The 24,221-nt window shown below is 43.0% G+C and overlaps 1 protein-coding gene across 4 annotated transcripts in view; it reads left to right on the forward strand.

The window, feature by feature from the left end:
• The window catches only part of FRMPD4 (FERM and PDZ domain containing 4), a 212,113-nt gene that overhangs the window by 133,106 nt on the left and 54,786 nt on the right, over positions 1–24,221 (forward strand). For all 4 annotated transcript variants that reach the window (XM_083501792.1, XM_083501789.1, XM_083501790.1 and 1 more), the window contains exons 3-4: positions 10,928–11,088; positions 12,651–12,753. In XM_083501792.1, the coding sequence (XP_083357918.1) occupies positions 10,928–11,088; positions 12,651–12,753 (264 nt within the window). The remainder of the gene's footprint in view (positions 1–10,927; positions 11,089–12,650; positions 12,754–24,221) is intronic.

The following is a 24,221-nucleotide window of genomic DNA, read 5'->3' on the forward strand; positions in this document are numbered from 1 at the left end:
GAAGCAGAATGAATGTTCAATAAGCAGAATGCCTAATCCAGGCTTCCTCTGCCTTGGCCCTCCATTATGTTTTTTGCCTACAATTCCCACAATCCCTGGCTAGCAAGACCAGTGGCCAGGGATGATGGGAATTGTAGTCTCAAAACATCTGGAGGGCTGAGGTTGAGGAAGCCTGGCCTAATCCCTTATACACCCAGTATTGCTCCAGACTGCGGAAGAATCCTCCTTCCAAAGATCTCAGAAACCAACTCCACAGTAAGTTGTAGCAGGGCTTTTAGAGTGGCTGCCCCAGTTCTGTGGAATAGCATTCTTGTCGAGATACGACAGGTACCCACTATCCCGACAAGCTTCCCCAGCTGGCTAAACCAGTATTTACCACGTGTTTCCATGTGTTAGGGCTTTCATCTTGTTTTAAATGCACTTGTGGTTTTTAATGTTTTTAAGTTTTTTATGTGTAACTTGCCTTGCAATGGTGGTTTACAAGGCAATTAATAAGTGTAACAATAATAAAACAACAACAATGAACAGGTTGCCAAGAAGCCCCCCCAAAGGCTCATTTCCCTGTGTCTGTACTGCATAAGCTGCTTCTGATTTTGTTGAGTCTGCACTTGAACACACATCTACTCAGTCATTTGACCTTACAGATTTAGGAGGCAGCATTTTCTGGAAGTGATGGTGTGCTACATCTTATACAGTTGTTTTTTCTGGTCAACTGGCAAGCCCTACTTATGTCATGCACTCAAAATGCTTCTTTTAATGCAAACTGGGCTCCAAAGCAAGGGTAAACACATTTAGCCTACTACTGCCCAGTTTGCCCACTCCAGTTCTCAGGCCAGCTTGGGATATGCTTTTTTTCCCCATTTCTGACAAGTTTGTGGTCTGAAGACAAAAAGGATTCTGCTAATTCCTGGGGGCCGTAGTTTCTATGGAAATGAGAAAGCAAAATCTGTTCTTCTCTTTGTCAAATATTTTGTCAAGGTTTTCACAAAAGAAAATGAAATGAAATGCGGCTTCATAAAATGATATTACTGTCCAACTAAATTTAAGGATTCTGTGACAGAGTGAAATCTCTGAGCTGGCAAAAGTGTGTTTAAATACACTGGTTTTATCTTCCAGGTTGACTTTTTATTCAATTTGTTTGGCTTATAAACTAGACTGTGGGGGGGGGGGAATAGCTTCTTAAACCAATGTAATCATATCTTCTGCCTGCCTTGATGAAAGTGTGTTTTGCGTATTTTATTAACTACTGTTTGTTTTTCTAAATTCAAAAGGTTTGCCTTATTTATATACTAAGTTTACATGAACTTGTTTGGCTTGTTACCTTGGTTACTGAGGCCCATCTTTGTATAGATTTGTGCTGAGGCAACAATTCTTCTACTTAGTAACTTGAGTTTAGGTCTCATATGGTAGCCTTTTCCCTTTTTTCTATGCAGAAGAGTTTAAGTAGAAACTACAAAAAACAGCACCTCAACTTCAGTGTATTTTGGTTAACTTTGAATGGATTGTGCTATAAACCTTTTGTCAATATGCAGGAAAGTCAGAAAATCCTACTTTTTTGAATAACAATTTAAAGGCTGCATGCGATGGAACTGTGGGCTCATTATTCACGGTGATAAGCACAGTTGCTTAAGTGATAAGTTTGCAGGATTTTCTCAGTAAGGCAAGTTTTAAGGTCCTAGTTGCTAAGAGATCCTTTGACTTAGCATAAAGTCACAGGTATAAAGTCTTATACCTGTGATTACAAATGAAGCAATGAGTTACACGTGGGTACTCTCAAGGTCACAGATTATTTATTGATAACACAATTATATTGCAACTATATAATAATTTCATTGGAGGCAGCACAGAATAAGAATTTTCATCTGCATTGTAGCTGGGGAAAGAAGGGTTAAACCCCCCCCCCCCCATGCAGCAGTGCCAATTGAAAATTAATTCCCAGTTGCTGGTTTTTTTGTGTGTTTTTTTAAGCTGACATGTTTAGCATCACAGGTAATTTGGCCATCACAGAAGGAGGAAATGACAGCAAAACTTTCTGGCTTTGATCCTAACTACCATGAATAGATTTCTGCTCATGGAATAGGTCTTTCCTATCTCCTACTTTTTGCTGAAGTACAATGAACCAATGCTAAAGAACTCTGGATTTGAGGCCCTAATTCTGAGAAATATTTTATCACAAAGTTATGATTGAATTCAGTAAATGACATGCATTTGGTGGTGACCATGATCAATTACATTAGAAAGTTTCTGTTAAATTAGGGTTAATAAGGAGGCATGCTAATTTAATTGGGGATTAATAAATCATTAGATTTCCTGATATTAATATGTTATTTAACTTGAGCAACTTAAATATGTCACTATTAATTAAAAGTGTTGTTCTGCCAATTATGCTGTTCATTTTCATTTGGACTTCACCATGCAGTTCAAAAATCTACAAGTTAATATACATAAATCTTGTGCATATTCCATCAGAATTACGGTATTATTTCATTTTATTCTTTTGTGTCCTGGCCCTCAGTGCTCGATGAAGAATTGGACTCGGCTTCCAAAAGCCCTAATGCATTAATAAAAACAGTACATAGGCAAAGCTCAGTTTCCACAGGGCAACAAGTGCAGAAGAGGTAGAGATGCATGGCTAAGAGATCCAACAAGTGACACACCCCAGTACTTTTCTTTTAAAAGATAGGGTGGGCACAGCATTTAGCATGACAAGTGACCATTGTCCCAGGACTGGGCAACCAAATGGGCATACCTCAAGTGGCCTGGGTTTGCAAAGTTTGTTCATGCCAGCACTGGTGTTTCTGTGTCCTTGGATACAGAGGCAAAGGTGGCACCAGCTCATCCGATTTAGTCTCAGTTGCCTCCTCTAAAGGAGGAGATTTCTCATTAGCAGGAGGTCTCCAGTGTCAAAGGAAAATGACATTCCTCTGCTAACCTTCTTGGTCCCTCTCCTGAATCCAGTTCTCCACTCCCTGGACTACTGAACACCTCTTCAGACTCATCTCCTTCATCATGCTAGGACCTCTTCAGACTCATCTCCTTCATCATGCTAGGACCCTCCACAGGGTCACCGAGTTCCACCCATTCAACCTCAGGATCTGATGTTTCTCGCCATTACATATCCACAGGACTTTTTAAGACATTTGAAACTTTAGACTTCCCAGTATTGAGTGTTCAAAAGTTTACCCAGTACAGATGACTCCAGTGGAATATAATTCTCAAAATATCATTGTCACAGCCCGTAACAAAAATTGATGCAGTCTATTTAGGATTTTCCTAGCTCCGAAATGTGGCTCTCTGCCAAATGCAATATACATTTGAAACTTTAGACTTCCCAGTATTGAGTGTTCAAAAGTTTACCCAGTACAGATGACTCCAGTGGAATATAATTCTCAAAATATCATTGTCACAGCCCGTAACAAAAATTGATGCAGTCTATTTAGGATTTTCCTAGCTCCGAAATGTGGCTCTCTGCCAAATGCAATATAATAAAACCATTTGCTTTTGACTTTGAGAAAGGTTGGAAGAGAAGGCTTCACAATTTTAATGGAAAACAGTTGGGTAGCATATTTTGCTCTAGAAGTTGGTTTTGTTTTGTTTTTTAAAAAAGAACTCAACCCAAACCCTGAAATAACTTGAATTATCTTACTCTCATTTCTTGTTTTGTTTGTTTCATTAGAGAGTTGCAATGCTTCCTTGATTACCCCAAATGTAAATGTCAAGATCCAAATGTCACATTACTTCCAGTTCAATTATTTTGAAGTAACTGTTAGGGAAGGAGTGGAAAGAAGAAAAACTGGCTGGAGGGGAAGTAAGTTATACACAAGTAACATCTGGAGCCTAAACAGCAGCATTGGCTATAGTAATTTCCTGACATTTCACAGTACATCATATCCAAGCCATTTACACGGTTACAGTCCAACAAGCCTCTTTGCATGAATGAGTGTGGTCACCTATTTGCATGTCATTGGACTTTTCCCTTTCACATTCTAAGCTGGAAACCTCAGTTGCATAGCAGTCACATGCATGTGTACACAAACACACGCAGAGAAGGGTCTAAGCCAGGGGTCAGCAACCTTTTGCAGCCGTGGGCGGTCCACCGTCCCTCAGACCTTGTGGGGGGCCAGATTATATTTTTTTGGGGGGGGAATGAATGAATTCCTATGCCCCACAAATAACACTGAGATGCATTTTAAGTAAAAGGACACATTCTACTCATGTAAAAACATGCTGATTCCTGGACCGTCCACGGGCCAGATTGAGAAGGCGATTGGGCTGCATCCAGCCCACGGGCCCTAGTTTGCCTAGCCCTGATCCTATCTTACCAGTGAACTCACTTAGGCAAGCCATTATCCCCACTCTTCTGATAATGCAAAAGGTAAAGGCAAAGGGACCCCTGACCATTAGGTCCAGTCGTGGCCGACTCTGGGGTTGCGGCGCTCATCTCGCTTTGTTGGCTGAGGGATCAGCTTCCGGGTCATGTGGCCAGCATGACTAAGCCGCTTCTGGTGAACCAGGGCAGCACATGGAAACGCCGTTTACGTATTTATCTACTTGCACTTTGACATGCTTTCGAACTGCTAGGTTGGCAGGAGCAGGGACCGAGCAATGGGAGCTCACCCCGTTGTGGGGGTTTGAACCACCAACCTTCTGATCGGCAAGTTCTAGGCTCTGTGGTTTAACCCACAGCGCCACCTGCATCCCATCTGATAATGCAAACACCAGTTTTATTTGCATATCCCCTTCCCATATATGCTCAAGGTAGTTTACATCAAACTGACAAAAACATTGCAATGCATAAAATCATAAACAATCAGCCTCCAGTATCTCAATAGTTGAAACATAAATTAATAAGAAGGCAATGCATACATTTCAAAATCCATTAAAGCAACTCCTCATATGGGGATACTGGCCTGTCCTATAGATTTGCTGAGCTAATGTTTGCAAAGGTCTTTAAGCACAGTGATCTCTGTGTCTTGTTAAATATACAAGATGTATTTATTATTGGAGTTTATCTCTGCACTTAATTTATATGCGAATGGACATTAAGGAGAGGAATAAATAAGAGTTACTTTATTACAACTGTTTAGATTTTCTGTTGACAGCAATCTATGAGCCAAACTGCACTAGACATTTCAGAACAGGCCTGAGAAGAACCTCTGTTCGGAAGCTTTGGGGAGGGAGAATTCCCCATTATTCTCATTCATACCAGCCCCTCCCACAGCTGAGGCAGTTTGCATTTTTAAAAACCTGAACTTTGTCTACATGCAATGTCAAGTGTGATAATCGTCTCTTCTCTTGTCACTAAAGTGACAGTGAGTAAATTTGCCTGGGATTGCCGCAAAAATGTTAAGAGCATTCTGATTACATGCTACTGGTTTGGGAACTTTCGTTCAGAAGCATTTGAGCACAGTGGTACCTCAGGTTACATACGCTTCAGGTTACACACTCCACTAACCCAGAAATAGTGCTTCAGGTTAAGAACTTTGCTTCAGGATAAGAACAGAAATTGGCCTCCGTCGGCGTGGCGGCAGCAGGAGGCCCCATTAGCTAAAGTGGTGCTTCAGGTTAAGAACAGTTTCAGGTTAAGAACAGACCCCCAGAACGAATTAAATACTTAACCTGAGGTACCACTGTACTGTGTACTCTAGTCTTCTAATGTCTAGACCAGGGGTCTGCAACCTTTAAGACAAAAAGAGCCACTTGGACCCGTTTCTGAAGGGAAAAAAACCCTGGGAGCCACAAAACCACTGCGACATTTAAAACAAATATATCTCCGGAGCCGTGATCTGACAGCGGGCGGGAAGGTGATGTCGGAACGGTGCGTGACTAACGCATGCACCGCCCCCATGCGATGTCACAGCCAGTACAGCGCCCACCACAGTGGGAAGTGTCGGGGCGCACAATGCGCCTCCTCCCCTCGCTAGTATCTGCCCCGGAGCCGCGGCAAAGGTGTAAAAGAGCCACATGCGGCTCCGGAGCCGTGGGTTGCAGACCCCTGGTCTAGACCACACAAACACACATGTCTGTATGCATGTATATCAGTTTTGCTGGGCTTACTGTGTTTTTTCATGCTAGATTAGACACATCAGTGCCTTATTCTTCATGATGGAGAAACGCTCAAGAACATCACCTGAAGGCATATTGGAGTTCTGTCTGTAGACTGAGGTTCAATTTAAGCAGATGTGTTGCTGTCATTCCCCTTAGAATGAAACCTGTCACAGACACAACTAACAAGAATTGTTCATTCCACTTTAGTACAGAGCCCTTCAACCTCAATTAATTTACCATGTGTTTTCAGTTCTCCAGCCCACTTTACTCTGCTTTATCTTGTAAACTGCATTTCATTAAGACTCTGCAACCGGGTTTACCGATGCATTTTTATGAGGTGAAAAAATAGCTCTCAGTCTCTTTCTTCTCAGGCCAATTTCTTTTCTAAAGCATAAGCTTGTTGACTAATAACGTAGGAAGATGGCATAAGTACATACCAGCAGTAATGTGAATAGAGAAAAATCCTCAAAGGCTTGTGTTCACACAATTTCAAATTTAGAAGTACTCCACATGAAGGTATGCACTACATATGCAATGCACGATGTGATATGATCTGGACATGCCCATGTACACCTGTACAACTTAAGAGTGATTCCCTTGATGCCCTTTCAGAGTGATTACTAAGTGTGCTGACTCGGCGACATAATTGGCTGGGTCCAACATTTTAAATAGATTTTTTACCCCAACCTTCAAATTAAATTTGCCAGGGTGGCTTCCATACAATAAAAATTACGTGAGATGTAACGGAAGGCGTTCCCACTCACAGGAGGAGATTCCTACTTTCGTAAGGACCTCTTCACTCACTGAAGAGTTCTTCAGTCAGCCTTGGGCACCCTACAACAACTTCGCTAGTATACACCAGAGAGAGATGAGTTACATTTATGTGGGGCTCAGAAGTATCTGGGAAATTGCAATATAGGGGGGGGGGGGAAACAAATACCAAAGTCCCCAATTATAAGTCATTATGTACCATTTCTCTGTTCAGGTTTGTAGATGTATTTCTGCTTTCTTGTGTTTAGGTCTAGATGCTCTACATGTTGTATGAGGAAGGCAAGGCAGCCTTTGGCATGTTTGCATATGATTGATTTGACCAAGCTCAATTTTATGGAAAAGTATGTGACTTTATTTAAAAAAAGAAAATGGACTTTATAAAAAAAAACCCAAAAAACAGATCCTTTTCCCCACCCCTTTCTAATTACATTTCTACCATATGCTCATCCAGATGGCTTCTACTTATAGAGCGCTATAAAATGACCTAACTTCAGAGGATTTAATCGCTGAAGAAGCTTATGAACAAATAGAATTGACACTTTGTCAGAAAAGGGGGGGAAATCAGAATTCCCCTCCCCTTGCTTTGATACGAAGTTTCCCATTCACCTGATGTGGTTGTCATATATCCTATATACTTAGTACATATATTGAATAAAACGCTGTAAGGATGAAAATGCAGGAACCAGGGCATGAGAGGCACCTGACAATGAAGCAGCCATTTTGAATGTAATCTGGGCCTATTTGTTGCCTTGATGTAAGACTGTCTGACGACTCCATATATACACCACCTTGAGCTTCCTAGAGAAAGGGCAGAAAAGGAAGATTATAAATGCAGAATTGTGGAAAGGGGAAGTTGACTTTTAGAAATGAATATATTTTTAGCTGATTGAGCAGACAAAGTATTCATACAAGAGTCCTCATGATAATTTGCTTTGCTTTGCTTTACACCCTGTAGGCATTTTCCTTAAATGATCAGAAGATGTTAACTTCACGGTACTTATTTGACTGCCAAATACTAATGGTTTGTTGTGTGATGTTCGTTTGTAGGTAGAGAGAGAAATACATAACAAACACATTATTCCAGTGTTCCTATTTTATTCCTCCTGGTTTTAATACTTTAACAGGAAGGTCTAAGTTGACTTTGAAAAAAGATCTAAATACTATACAAATTTAACAATACAAAATTTTAATCAGGGTAGGATATAGGGTTTTGGAGGGGGTTGTGGTACTCTATGAGAAGTCCATCTATCGCTCTTTCCAGGTTTCCTGTCTGGCTGAATTTTTGTAATTTGTGTTGGGTGAGCAGGACAGATTGCTGCCTTGGGCATGGTGCTGATCACCCCCACGTTTAGTCCTGGGGGATGTCAGTATTCATGCTGACACACTTTGGATTTGGTTTTGTTAGCCAGGCAAGAAGAGAGGGTGACCTGAAAGTGGGAGATTTTACAACTGTCTCCTTGTCATGGGCAGGTAACATTCTGTTGACATATAGGAATATTCCACACCTGGAAGTTGACTGATCCAGATGGCTTCCAGATAGCTCTGGGGAGTTTCCTGGCTGATGGGTGGAATGCCATTAATAATAATAATAATAATAATTTATTATTTATACCCCGCCCATCTGGCTGGGTTTCCCCAGCCACTCTGGGCAGCTTCCAAAAGAATATTAAAATACTGTGATACATCAAACATTAAAAGCTTCCCTAAACAGGGCTGCCTTCAGATGTCTTCTAAAAGTCTGGTAGTTGTTGTTCTCTTTGACATCTGGTGGGAGGGCGTTCCACAGGGAGGGTGCCACTACCGAGAAGGCCCTCTGCCTGGTTCCCTGTAACTTGGCTTCTCGCAGTGAGGGAACCGCCAGAAGGCCCTCGGTGCTGGACCTCAGTGTCCGGGTAGAACGATGGAGGTGGAGACGCTCCTTCAGGTATACTAGACCGAGGCCATTTAGGGCTTTAAAGGTCAGCACCAACACTTTGAATTGTGCTCGGAAACGTACTGGGAGCCAATGTAGGTCTTTCAAGACCGGTGTTATATGGTCTCAGCGGCCGCTCCCAGTCACCAGTCTGGCTGCTGCATTCTGCATTAGTTGTAGTTTCCGGGTCACCTTCAAAGGTAGCCCCACATAGAGGGCATTGCAGTAGTCCAAGCGGGAGATAACCAGAGCATGCACCACTCTGGCGAGACAGTGCGCAGGCAGATAGGGACTCAGCCTACGTACCAGATGGAGCTGGTACACAGCTGCCCTGGACACGTATTTAACCTGTGCCTCCATGGACAGCTGTGAGTCCAAAATGACTCCCAGGCTGCGCACCTGGTCCTTCAGGGGCACAGTTACCCCATTCAGGACCAGGGAATCCTCCACACCTGCCCGCCTCCTGTCCCCCAGAAACAGTACTTCTGTCTTGTCAGGATTCAATCTCAATCTGTTTGCCGCCATCCATCCTCCAACCGCCTCCAGACACTCACACAGGACCGTCACTGCCTTCACTGGTTCTGATTTGAAAGAGAGGTAGAGCTGGGTATCATCTGCATACTGATGAACACCCAGCCCAAACCCCCTGATGATCTCTCCCAGCGGCTGCATGTAGATGTTGAAAAGCATGGGGGAGAGGACAGAACCCTGAGGCACCCCACAAGTGAGAGCCCAAGGGTCTGAACACTCATCCCCCACCACCACTTTCTGAACACGGCCCAGGAGGAAGGAGCGGAACCACTGTATGACAGTACCCAGAGCTCTCAGCCCCTCAAGACGGTCCAGAAGGATGTTATGGTCGATGGTATCAAACGCCGCTGAGAGATCCAGCAGAACTAGGAAACAGCTCTCACCTTTGTCCCTAGCCCGCCGGAGATCATCAACCAGTGCGACCAAGGCAGTTTCAGTCCGGTGATGAGGCCTGAATCCCGACTGGAAGGGATCCAAATGGTCCGCTTCTTCCAGGCGTGCCTGGAGTTGTTCAGCAACCACTCGCTCAATCACCTTGCCCAAGAATGGAAGATTTGAGACTGGGTGATAGTTGGCCATCGTGGCCGCATCTAAAGATGGTTTTTTAAGAAGCGGTTTAATAACCGCCTCTTTCAGCGGGTCTGGGAAGGCTCCCTCATGGAGGGAAGCATTCACCACCCCACGAAGCCCATCGCCCAGCCCTTCCCGGCTAGCTTTTATAAGCCAGGATGGGCAAGGATCAAGGAGACAGGTGGTTGGTTTCACTCATCCAAGCAGCCTGTCCACATCCTCGGAGGTAACAGATTGGAATTGATCCCACGCAATTTGACTAGACAGGACTCTAGCACTCTCCTGCCCCGGCCATGCTCCCACGGTGGCGTCTACCTCTTCCCGAATCTGAGCGACTTTATCTGCAAAAAACCATTGATGTGACTGCTCCTGAACATCCTCTCACACATAGCTGGTGTCTATTGTGAATGCTCTTTATAATACCTACATTTTATAATAGCCTATTTTCAAGAAGCATTGCCAAATCACTTCCAAGAACCTTCTGATCAGATGGAGTTACCATCACCTATAGTCTGATTCAGTATAAGGCAGCTTTCTAAGTTCACTGTATCACAGCTAAATTAACCCTACCCAGGATCTCAGCATTCTTCATCCAAGATCCTTCCTTAGCATCTTCTCCAACTTGTTTGAATTCAGTTTTCCCCTTCACTATTCACCTTCATCCATCCCACTGCCATCCACTCCACTGCAGCCTCCAAACCTTGGTTTAGGAGACAAAATTTGAATTCAATTTACCAGTGCCGTATCTGCTAGTCCCCCTGTGTGTTATTTACTAGGTAAGAAAGTGTCCATGCTGATGTATTGAAGTGTAACTTTACTACTGTTATTACTCTCTGGAACACTTCGACTGGACTTGCATATATTGTGTAAACACCAAGAAGGCACAAAGTGAACCCAATTATGAGTGTTCTGCTGATATGTACTTAGGATGTTTTATGTAGATTTGAAGTTTTATTCCTCATTTCTCCAACATAAGATGATGAATTTTAGAGTAATATGACTTAGTCCTCAGTTTCTCACCATGTCATTCTGTCACCCAGGTAGGTAACCTTTAACAGATAACAAACATATATTTTATGTTTCTTTTCCCCTTAGTCACATAACGCAGTCTGCCCCTTTTGATGACCCACGATTAGACAGCTGCCAAATCACACCTCCAGCCCCTCGGAAAGTGGAAATGAGGCGAGATCCAGTGCTGGGATTTGGTTTTGTGGCTGGCAGTGAAAAGCCTGTGGTGGTGCGCTCTGTCACACCAGGTATGGTTCCTTCTATGTTTGAGTTATTCTAAAACTTATGACCTAGCAGAAGAATGGATCTGATTATTGTGTGTAACTTACTGCATTATGATTTCAACATTTCTGCTGTGAATCCTTCTAACGTACAGCCATAGTCAACATTAAAGCTTATATTGGTGACTAGGTTGGCTCTTTCCCTCATCCTAAATGAATTAGCAGGTGGCACATTACTATCGATGTGCCTCCACTGTGGCTCACTTAATACTGCAGAGCAGCATCTCACAGACCTGACCTGCTTTACCTACTCAGTATCCCAGGATCTGGGATATCTTGGATGCTTCTTAAAGCACAAGGACCACACTTCTGGGAAGTGTGCAAGGGTGGATGGTTATCTGTGGTTAAGCAGAGCCTTGAGCAGGCAGATGTCCAGCTGTCAGGATCTACTTCGGTCCTTCTTCCCACCCTTAGAACCCCTAGATCAACCTGATAGAACCAAGTACAAATGCAAAATGGACATACACTTGGAATTAAGAAAGAGCTCAGGAATTCTTGCTTTCAGGACCTGAAAAAAGCTCATAATCCATTCCTATTTTTGCCTTGTTTCCTCATTTTAGCAGGCTAATTTGAAAAGTAATAATAATAATAATAATGTTGCTGTTACTTGGAAGTCAGAAATGTTTGATAATCTACTGCAAATCATCCAGTGATCTACCAATAGACCCTGGTCTAGCTTCTGCCCATCCCTGCTTTATCCCTGCTTCATGTGCTACTAGGGAATTTCAGAAGTCTAAAATAAGAAGCTGAAATTGATACTAAAACTACTATTGGTACAATTCTTTGATCTGTTTTTGATTGTATATCTATACATCTCACGTGGAGGGAGCAGATATCATTGCTTTCCCACTGATATTTGATATCTCCAGCGCAAAATGCTTGAAGGAGTGCCACCTCCTATATCAGCTGAGCCAGCCCAGAGATCTGTAGAGATGGTCCTTTTGGGTATCCCACTAGTGAGTGTAGCTCACTGTTTGGTGAAGTGGAATAGGACCTTCTCCTTAGTGGATCCCCAAATGTGGAATTCCCTCCCTGCAGTGATGTGGCTGGCCCTTGTACTTCTAGATTTGCAGCATCTAGTTAAATACATGTCTGTTCACCCAAGCTTTTGGTGGAAATTTATCATTTTGATTATGATCTTATTGTTATGATGTACTGCTGCCGAATCTATTGAAATGATGTTTTTTTAAAAAACATTTTCTCACTTGCTTGTTAGTGGTGTTACAGTTTTATCATAGAATCAACAGAACTGTATTTTGTCTGTTGTTGAGATTGGGTTCTGTTTTATATAATATTTTGTAAGCCACCTGGGGATCTGTTTTTCATGAAGGGCAATTTAAAAGCAAAGTGAATTAATATTTTTGAATGATTAAAACTAGCCTTCAACAAGGATGATCTGGATGTAGAAGGTACTTCACATTTCCATCATAGTAATATATAATGAATATCTACTATCTGCCTAACAGAGACGTTTTATTGGTACATTTGAAATGATGTATAATCTGTGCTTGAATGTCATATGTTTATAGGGGGTCCCTCTGAAGGAAAACTTATACCGGGAGATCAGATCATAATGATTAATGATGAGCCTGTCAACACTGCTCCAAGGGAGAGAGTCATCGACCTCGTCAGGTACTTGCTTGTTTTTTGTTTTATTTTGAGTGATAAACTACTCTAGCAAGATGTGGTTTGATAAACACCATTTCACTTTTGCATTCAGTATTAGTAGTATTAATAGGTAGGTAATAATTTTATTGGTTTAACTATAAGCCACAAGACAGAAAGCCAACCCTACCCTCAAACTCAAACCTGAGCTACAAATTCAGCTTTTATACTGCTTTCAAAAGTCATGTGTTCCCTCAAATAATCCCGAGAACTGTAGTTTCTTATGGGTGCTAAAAGTTGTTCAGAGACCCATATTTCCTTCATAGTTCAGAGACCCATATTTCCTTCATATTTCCCAGATGGATGGATTATTAAACCACTCTGGGAACTGTAACTCTGTGTGGGGAAGAAGCTTTTAAATATTGTATATGGCTGTATATGGTACATTCATTGTTCCTATTCTACATATATTGGAATTAGGTTGCCCAAGTGTTGGTAATGTTAGGAAAAGATGAAAAACTGTAGTCTGTGAAAAGAAAATATATTTAAAAGCTATCTATGGCTTTTAAAAGGTGTTTTCTTTTTTTTCTCCTCAAGACCACCTGTGACAAGCAGGTTAACAGTCTAACTATGGCAGACACAAAAGCTGTCGACTTGAACAAATTACTAGTGAAACAGCTTGGCAGGTGACAAGTATGAAATTAATAGTTATATGTACTTGTGTATTAGAATCATCTTGACAAAGACAGAAGGATTATAAGAAAGAGAGCCATGGAAACTGGGAACTTACTGAGGCCAGCTTCAAGGAATATGAGATTATGAAGGAAGAACAAGGAGTTTTGCTGTGAGCAGAACCCCCCTCGGAATTTCTACTTTGTCCTGTTGTGACTTCCATGATTTTCTCGGCCTCCATAAGAACTGGAGACATTCGGTTTTTAAATGAAAGCAGAGAGTCTCAGGAGTCTGTACTCCATCCTAGGCATCAGATTCTTTTTATGCTTCAAAGCAATGGTTGCAGGGAGTATATGCAATCCTGGAGTATATGCAGTTTCCTGCAGGCGAATTCAGGCAGTTGATTGTAGGTCTTTTAAGCAAACTTCTGTCATTCTAGAATCCTAGATGAGCCATGCATTTTCCAGGGCTAATTCTGCGTGTAACCCCTTTGATACCAATTTAGTCAGGCAATTGTAAACGGATCCTGTAAGTGGTACTGAATTCTTGGAGGAATACTGCGATGGTGATGTCCTTACTGTAGAATGCTACCCTTTCTTTCCTGTGTCTGCCTGCCGCTGGGACTTTTGACAGCAGTTGTCTTCCCTTTAATGAGTTTCAGTGAGCTGTATTACAGTTACATAATACTTCATTCCACATAAAGAGCTTACTATCGTCTCAATGGGGACATCTGGAATGATTAGGAAAAGTACAGTACAATCACCACATCATGGCAAAAAGTAATCCACGGTGACAATGTGATGAGGCATCCCTTCTGTGAGGCAACATAGCCCAAGATTATAAATGGTTTGGGTACTTTTATGTATACGGGAATTGGGCTTCCCTTCCTTCGCCCATTCCTGCACCCACAGTTCTCTCTAAAAAAATAATTGAAAGATACATGAATCCAAGGGGTATGATTTTTCTGCACAAAGTAATGAAAGTTAACAAAATGAAACTATGGCCTGGTTGGCAGGTAATACTAAACCAAACTATGGCTTAATATGAATGAGCAAACATGTTGGTGCACATTTAGAAAACCAGGGCTGCTTCACTCCTCCCCTGCTACTGCTTTGCTACTGGGAGTTAAGCCATGGTTTGGCTTAATGTTACATGCAAACCTGGTCTCATGCTTTGTCTTTCTCCAAACAAACTATGAGTTTTCACCAGGGTTTGGGGTAGACACACCACAGGGCCCAGGTTTGAATGTATCACTAAGTGAAACCATAGCTTAGCTTCTGACAGTGTAGCAGTAAGCAAAACCGGGAAATGCAAAGTGTTTGCAATTTTCTAAACGTTTGGCATACCGAGCCAATAACATAATAGCTCTCCTCTAATGCTTCGTCTTATATATATCCACTCTACATATAATTGACTATTTGCTGGCTATTACATGATTACATTATTTACTGCTTAACAGGTTAAAAAAAAATCATAGAAAAGCGGCATGTCACTGAAGCATCTGGTCAGGAACTCTTGTCCTTAGGTGTCTACAGGAAAGTAGTTTTTGGACCCAGAAGATTTACAAATGTGATCCTCCAGCTGTAGTCCAAATACATATATGAAGTGATATTTTTGAATGTGTGCATTTTGACTCCTGCCTTACGGTAGGAATTTTGACTGTGAGTCTATCATGGTTCTTGTTGATCAGCCTTCTTGTAGGAAAACTCTGGTAGAATGTGAAGTTAAAGGTCTAGAGACTACCAAGTAGATTCATTAAAAAATAATGAACTGTGGTTCATGCACATTTCTCATTTTACTGGGCTCCTGCTATGCTGACCATGCTTAATTAGAGTGTTCGTCGCCTTTTGAAGCCCAGTTGCTCAGATAGTGTTGTAGTATAGTTTGCATCGGTAAGCTCTCATTATTCCTTGGCGTACTGAAGTGCCCTTCTTCTTGCGTTTTGCTCTGCTGAGTTTCTTTTCCCCCAGGTGAATGACACCCCCCCCCATGGACAAAAAATAAGAAAACGGCTTGCTTATATCAGTATCTGTAAACCAGACTTGTGCTTTACAAGAGGGGCAGAGGTGCTTCTTTTACAAGCAAAGAAACAGGGAATAAGTTGCTTCTAAAAGCCAAGCTCAATTCTTACTATATTATTAAACTGCAGAAGGAGAGTGGGTAACGTGCATGCCAAGCAGCTGAGGTCTATTTAAAGAACCTGCTGTGTTGCTATGTAGCAGCAGCTGCTGCTGATTTTATTATGCTGGTGGTGCCTGTTCTGGTGTCTTAAACTTAATCACGGTATAGTTTGGAATTAGAGTGATTTTAAATATGTATGTGTGGGACGCGGGTGGCGCTGTGGGTTAAACCACTGAGCCTAGGACTTGCTGATCAGAAGGTCAGCGGTTCGAATCCCCGCAATGGGGTGAGCTCCCATTGCTCGGTCCTTGCTCCTGCCAACCTAGCAGTTTGAAAGCATGTCAAAGTGCAAGTAGATAAATAGGTACTGCTCTGGTGGGAAGGTAAACGACGTTTCCGTGCGCTGCTCTGGTTCACCAGAAGCGGCTTAGTCATGCTGGCCACATGACCCAGAAGCTGTACGCCAGCTCCCTCGGCCAATAAAGTGAGATGAGAGCCACAACCCCAGAGTCGGTCACGACTGGACCTAATGGTCAGAGGTCCCTTTACCTTTAAATATGTATGTATGTATGTATGTATGTATGTATGTATGAACACACACCATAGCAGACTTCTGCATTCCCCCCCCCAGAAAAAATGCTCCATTTATTCCATGTCAAGCATGCTGCAAAGTGTACAATACAAAATAATGAATGAAGGGAATTTTATGCCTTTAATCGCCAAGAGTGAGGTATGATTTTCAGTTTGTATTGTTGCACACACCCTCATCACCAAGCAATGAGAGGCTTCAGGGGTTTGAGCACTTACCCAGGTTTGGTTTCCTTGGAATGAAGGTCAGTGGCAACTGTGGTGTCTGTAGGATATATGGCTTCATTTACACAGATATACAGCTGGAACTAGGGTTGCCACCTTCGTTCTGGCAAGATAAAGGACAAGGCAGTTGGGTTTTTGTTTTTGTTTTCAATCTGGTACTAAAGTGACTTCAAAGCAATCTGTTAGAGTCTATTGCAGCCTAACAGGATGGCCCCTCTGGAATTTGCCGTGCGCACACATACACATGAATTTGTGAATCTGTCTGTGCTTGGCTACCCAGAGCTTAAATACATGACCTTTCCTGCACCCTTTCAAACACATGCATTTGGAGAGGATCCCTAACTTGGCAGAAGAGAGAGAGAGAGAGAGAGAGAGAGAGAGAGAGAGAGAGAGAGAGAGAGAAGACCCAAAATACAGGACAAAACTGTATCAGGATGCAGCATTTTACATTGAAATACAGGACAATCCTGTATTGTACAGGGCAGGTGGCAGCCCTTGAGCATTAGATGGAAGGGCTCACTGCAATAACACTCCAACAAATCCTGCCTCCCCAGAAGGCTTCCAGGTGGGTTTGCAAAGCCATAGCTATCATTTTAGCGCAGAGATAAAATCAAGACTCTCTGTTTCCACCTTCCAGCCCCAGACAACCTCATCTAGGGACTAGCCCTGGCTATTGTTCTTCTGCCTCTAGGTTGATTGAACACTTGACCAGGTGAGAAAGGGGAAGGCCCACCCATTTAACTCTCTGGCAACATGGCCTGCTCTTCATTCATGTAAATAGAGTGTGCTTACAGGTCCACCTATGGCATATTAGCCTGGCAAACAAGCTGCTCTGACCAGTTCAGCAGTTACTTCTACTACAAACTCCCCTCTTGTAGATAGACAACCACAGGCTTTGTTGAGACCTGCAGGCAACATTGAAACCAGCTGCCAAATCCTATAACGTAATATACGCACACAAAGAAATTGTGATCCTTTTTGTCCTTTGTGAATGTTTTTCCTTGCACAAATATCCTGAGCAAACAGTGCTTGACTATGTGCTTCTGATGCTGGATTCCAGGGACAGCTGAGGATACTACTCACTATCCTGCACTCATTAGGTGTAAAAGGGTAAAGGTACCCCTGACTGTTAGGTGTAGCATCCACCTAATGGCCAAGGGGACTTGACTGACAGACCTGTTGGAGGTGATGGAATGACGTTAGAGATCCACAAATTTGTGGTGCTAGGGGACTTAAAGCTAATTCTGCCTTATCTGGCTTAAGCTTCAGACTTTATGGCTATTATGGGCATATTAGCAGTTTGAGGGGTGGAGCTAGGTCCAAAATAATGTCTCAAGAATGATACCAGGTGCTAGTTGGATGAGCTGTATATTCAAGTATAGGCCTATATCCGAGTTACTACAGGAGTCAGCCTTTCAGATCTACAAAAAATAATCCAGTAATCTACTCGTAGATCCCAATCTAGAGCCAGTGTGGTGTAGTGGTAAAGAGCAGTGGACTTGTAATCTGGTGAACCGGGTTCGCGTCTCCGCTCCTCCACATGCAGCTGCTGGGTGACCTTGGGCCAGTCACACTTCTTTGAAGTCTCTCAGCCTCACTCACCTCACAGAGTGTTTGTTGTGGGGGAGGAAGGGAAAGGAGAATGTTAGCCGCTTTGAGACTCCTTCGGGTAGTGATAAAGCGGGATATCAAATCCAATCTCTCTCTCTCTGTGTCTACCCTGTATAGTACAGGCAGACAGGTGGCTGATATTCCAAAGGCAGCATTGCAGTGGAAGGGAAGAAGCTACTCTGTCTGATATTTTTCCTGAGGAGGCAGCAATTATATAAGACTAGCTGGTCCCCTATTGGCTCCTGGGTCCACGTGGCCTGGGCTGATAGGCTGCAGTACATCTTTCTGGCCATTATCTGGATAGTACTTTATAGCAGCAAAATGAGTCCAAAAGTTCCTCATACCTGAGAACTGCCCATTGGCATAGGGAGTAAAACACTTGACTCTCACTGACAGAGTTCCTGGTTCAAGCCTGTTGGTTCCCTAGGAAAGGTAGTGTTCTTAATGTTTTATAGACCAATCATTGGATGAGTACTTTTTGCTGGGAGAAACTGAAATGGTCTCTCTGAGACTAATTGACTGTTTTAAGAAAGTTTCCAATTTTCCCCAGTTTGCCGCAACATATTCTAATTGCTAATGTGGCACAGTTGAGAACATTCTGATTTCTCATTTGAATCTCTGTGCTGTCAGTTTTATTTCATACACGAGAAAAGTGAGTAACACTCCTCTAAAACAAATTGTCACATTGTTTAGCATATATCCCTATGGTTCTCTGTGTTGTTTTCCCAAACAACTAAAGAACCTGGAGTCTGCATTTGAATCATAAACATGGATTTATTTGACACTAATTGTGCTTGTTGCTGAACACATGAGGTTTCACAGGATGCTGAAAGACTATTACAGTATTTCCTTTGACTGTGTAGAATTGTGTGAAAGCTCTTAGGTACCTAAAGATAGTAGATACCGTGGTATTTGTGTAGTTCTTTGATATAGCTTGTAAGTTTATAATAAGCAAAGGAACAAATCTGATTTGGGCAATCAACTGACATAAATTCCATACTTTTTTAGAGTATTAGTGAAACTTTTGAAAATAGTGACTAAAAGATTTCATAGAATCATTGAATAAGGGTCATGTCGCCCACCTCCTGGCAAGGCAGGAATCTCAAGTAGATCATGCATGACAGATGGCCATCCAACTTCTGCTTGAAAGCCTCCAAGGAAAGAGAGCCCACTACCTCTTATGGGAGTCTGTTCTTTGGCGAACAGCTCTTACTGTAAGAAAGTTCTTCCTGATGTTTAGGCAGAATCATCTTTCTTATAACTTGAATCCATTGTTTCAGGTCCTAGCCTCTGGAGCTGGAGAAAACAAGCTAGCGCCATCCTCCATGTAACAGCCCTTTAGATTTTTGAAGATGGCTATGGTATCTCTTCTCAGTCTCCTCTTTAGAAGCTAAACATACCCAGTTCGCTCCACTGTTCTTCTTCCAGACCTTTTAGCATCTTGGTCACCTTCCTCTGCACACATTCCAGCTTCTCAATATCCTTCTTAAGTTGTGGTGCCAAGAACTGGACACAGTACTCCAAGTGTGGTCTGACCATGGCAGAATACAGCAGGACTATTACTTCCCTTAATTGGGACACTATACTTCTGTTGATGCAACCTAGAACACCTGTTGATTCATGTTAATGCATTGATTGTAGTAGTATCTATGTCAGTATTAAGTATACAAGGGGGTGTGGGTGGCACTGTGGTCTGAACCACCGAGCCTCTTGGGCTTGCCGATCAGAAGGTCGGCAGTTCAAATCCTCAGGATGGGGTGAGCACCCATTGCTCTGTTCCAGCTTCTGCCAATCTAGCAGTTCAAAAGCACACAAAAGTGCAAGTAGATAAATAGATACCGCTGCAGAGGGAAGGTAAATGGCGTTTCCGTGCGCCTTCCGTCATGGTGTCCCATTGCGCCAGAAGCAGTTTAGTCATGCTGGCCACATGACCTGGAACACTGTCTGTGGACAAACGCCGGCTCCCTTGGCCTGAAGCGGAATGAGTGCCACACCCCATAGTCACCTTTGACTGGACTTAACCATCCGGGGTCCTTTAACTTTACTAATTATACAGGAAAGTTCAGCCTGAGCAAGCTGCAGAGAATTCTAAAGGCACGGGAGGAGGGGGAAGCTGTTATTTCTTTAACTAGCCTTGATTTTGAAAATTATTCTCAAATGTGGGAAATAGCCAAAAAAGAGAGGTTTCATTAAAAAGAGGAAAAATTCAGTAATCTAAAGTTAATACATATTTTGCCAAAAGAGCCAGTTTTTAATTAATACAGAAAAAAGGAAATAGGTTAATTAGTGCAAAAGAGAGGAAAGAGGAGAGCTGTGCACCATTTGGCTCAAGGCAAACAGCATGTGTCCCCTGCATTTGTCAGATACTCACAGAAATAGCTGGATTTAACCATGGAAGAATATGCAGAGCTTAGAAAGGAGACAGACATTAGCTGTTTCAGAGGCTTGAAGGTGATCTGAAAGAGGCAATGTTGCCTGTGGTGTGTGCACTTACCTCGCTGTCATGTATGGTCAAATGGCCTTTGAAGGGTTTTTTAATGCATCAAACGAAACTCGTAAAACCTGCCACAAGCCAGCCAGTCTTAACATCAGGATATTCTCAGATCGAAACTAGAAGGGATGCCATCTGCACAATTAGCAATTGCATAAATGGCTCTTACAAAGCCAGTTGGAGGCAGAGTGGGCCTAATCCAGATTAGGACCCTAGATAGGGGAAGTTTTACCCATTTCCTCTAACTGCTGCGGTTCTGAATTATTTTCAGGGACATTTACATTGAGGGAAGGGGTTAAAAGTTCCCATAGAGTTTGTCTCTCAGAATGCTACAGCTTTCCAAAGTTCTGATAAAATATTATGCTAAATGCCATTCCTTCATTGTTTAGGGTGGTGTGTAGCCACAGATAAAATGTTTTCTTTTGGTCTACCTAGACATCTGTATTACTGGAATAATATTGTTGAGCATCACCCCAATCTCAGAGCAGTGCGGGATTCCAGGAGTTCCAGGCCCATGGAATGAGGTTCCATAGAGTCTGTTATGTCTGTATGGTTTATTTACGCATATCTACAGCCTGAGCCTATGATGGAGGGGTTCATAGCTTTAGCACCCCAAGAGGGCTTTGCATTGCCCACAGCCACAGCCTTGGATTCAAATAGAAATTAAAAAATGCTCTGTTTCTATCTCCCCAGCTTGCTCCTTTGCTTCTAGCTCACATCACTGCAATTCTCAGCTCTCAACTTTGTCTTTCTAATTACCGTACCCATGAGCTGGGAGAGAGGGGCACCCCACCCATTTGCTGTCTTGCACAAATCCACTTCCTTTGTTCCCCTTAATGGCCCATCGTTCAGATGATCACCTCACCAGAAAGCTAGCCTGGCTATTCCAAGAATTAGAAGGGGGGGCCTTGTTGGTGTAATGTGAATTAAGAGTTAAATTACATAATGCTTGGTCTCATATGTTGAACTAACACATCCTCCGCTTCTGGGTGTGACCTTAGTTAGGGAATGCCTCAGGTGGTTTATGGATCTGGTTGTTTATCTCCTCAAAGTACATCAAGAAACCAGCACATTTTCTAGTTTTAATGGAGTTTTCTCCGTGGTCATAATAGATGGTTGATTTTCTGAGCACTTTCTGCCCTCATTCAATTGACCTTTAAGTCAACTGAGAGTCGATCCTACCTTCTCTTATACTGGCTTGCACTCTATGCTGGAGACGGAGGGAAACATAAAACTTTACACGAGTGTGTGTGTGTGTGTGTTGGCAATCCATAGGAGAAGATTTCCAAAGCATTTGACACCTGAAAAACTCACTCATTCTTTTGAAATGAGAATCTTCTTTCCTATCTTGGCAACTCTCCTTGGCTTTCTCTAATGCTATGTATGTTGATAATCTAGGAAACGGAACATCTCATGATGAGATCTGTTTGTAGGAAAGACATCATCATCATCATCTTCATCATCATCATTATTACTAAACTTTGCATACTGCCCTATACCTGCAGGTCTCAGGGCAGTTCGCATCTTAAAGCTTTGAAGAATTCCTGAGCTTGAAAAACTTTATGGGGTGACAAAGTAGGAGATTAACTAACCCACTTCCTTTATTTTGTTTTTTGTAAAAATAAATATGTAGGTAATAGATACGAAGCTGCCATATACCAAGCCAGACTGTTAAGAACGTAAGAACCTGAGCCTGTGGGATCAGGCCAGTGGCCCATCTAGGCCAGCATCGTGTTCTCACTGGGGCCAACCAAATGTCTATGGGAAACCCACTAACATGACTTTCCCCTCCTGTGGTTTCCAGCCATGGGTATTCAGAAGCATGAGAGCCAGCGTGGTGTAGTGGTTAAGAGCGGTAGTCTCGTAATCTGGGGAACCGGGTTCGCATCTCCGCTCCTCCACATGCAGCTGCTGGGTGACCTTGGGCCAGTCACACTTCTCTGAAGTCTCTCAGCCCCACTCACCTCACAGAGTGTTTGTTGTGGGGGAGGAAGGGAAAGGAGTTAGCCGCTTTGAGACTCCTGAAGGGGAATGAAAGGTGGGATATCAAGTCCAAACTCCTCCTCCTCCTCCTCCTCCTCCTCCTCCTCCTCTTCTTCTTCTTCTTCTTCTTCTTCTTCTTCTTCTTCTTCTTCTTTAGCTATGGAGGCAGAACATAGCCATCATGGTTAGTAGCCACTGATAGCTGTATTCCCCATGAATTTGTCCAGTGCTTTTTTTCTTTAAAAATGTTTAGGGGTACTCTCATTTTCCTACTCATATTGAAATACTGCCCCTCAATGAGGCCAAACTTAGATTCACAAAATGTTTAGGGGTATGCGTACCCCCCTGAAAAAAGCATTGAATTTGTCTCCTTTGAATCCTCCTTTAAAGCTACCCAAGCTGGTAGCCATCACTGCCTCCTGAGAGAATGAATTGAACCGTGTATCGTGCGAAGAAGTACTTTCTTTTATCTGTCCTGAATCCCCCCAAGGTTGTCCAGACAGGAATGCAGCATTTGGGCTAAAACAGGTTTCCCCTGCCTGCACAAGGGCTTGAAATCAGGACTTCTTCCTGCAAAACATATGCTTAGGCGCTAAGCTCTATTCCTTCCCTAGCCGATATCTGTAAATTTGGTACTTACGCGGGTTAGGCTGTTTCTGTCTTCCTTATGTGGCAAAATCACTAACTGTGCCTAAATACAAAGTAGCTTAGGAAGCAGAGGGCAGGCTGCCCCACCAAGTACCGTAGTTAGGTAAAAGAATAGAAAGTTCAGCTGCATTCAGGGATTCAGATGTAAATTCTTACCATCTCAGCACAGGTAGCAAGTGGCATTCCCTCTAGGCCTCATAATGGTTCCTCATGAAATATTGCTCAGGGACCTTTAAGTTTAGTCTCTTTGTGGAACAAGGAAATCCCTTTGGGGCTACCATTATCACCAGCTCAGTCACAATTTCCCCAGGTCAGGAAGCAAACTATCCTAACCACGCATTTGGTCATAAAATCATAGAATTGTAGAGATGGGAGGGACCACGAGGGTTATCCAGTCCAATCCTCTGCAATGCAGGAATCTTTTGCCCAACATGGGACTCAAACCCACAACCCTGAGCTTAAGAGCCCCATGTTCTACTGACTAAGCTAAGGTGTGTGTGTGTGTGTGTGTGTGTGTGTGTGTGTGTGTGTGTGTTCCCTCATTCTCTTAGAATGGCAAATGTGCCCACCTGAGGGGTACTGGAACTGAGTTCTGGTGAGTTCCGGCTGAAGAATAGCCCTGGTTATAAAAAATCTGTAATTAATATTGTAGGCTATTGGAAGGTGGGGATGAGGATCTGAAAGGCATGATATAAATATTTTAATTAACGAACACATTGCCCTTTTGGCAAGGCTGTCCCTGCAGGGCTGGGGTGTGAGAACAGAGGTGTCTATTCCAATCCTGCACATTTGAGGATGGGAAGCACCTGGTTCCAGCGGCCACAACCTGCTGTCCTGCCTTTCCTGCCACCTTTCCACTCACCTGCTGAGGCTCTCCACCTCCTCTCATCTTAAAGCAAGGCAGTGAAGGGAGGATGTGGAGGCCAAGGGTCTTAGAGGCACATCACTGATATATCAGTGGCAAAATAGAAAAATGTAAGCTGGGGGTGGATAGAGAGAGGGGTGTGTCAACAAGAAGAATAAGAAGAAATCTGTGGGGAGGAGGGCTCTTTCCTTTGCCATCACTATGAGGAGGGGGTGGATATAAAGGCCCCAGGGGGGCCCACACAATGTGATTTGCCTCGGGCCCTGTTCCTCCCCTAGGATGACCCTGCTT

The sequence above is a fragment of the Podarcis liolepis genome (assembly GCF_965112155.1).
Source record: "Podarcis liolepis genome assembly, chromosome: 4".
Classification (NCBI taxonomy): Eukaryota; Metazoa; Chordata; class Lepidosauria; order Squamata; family Lacertidae; genus Podarcis; species Podarcis liolepis.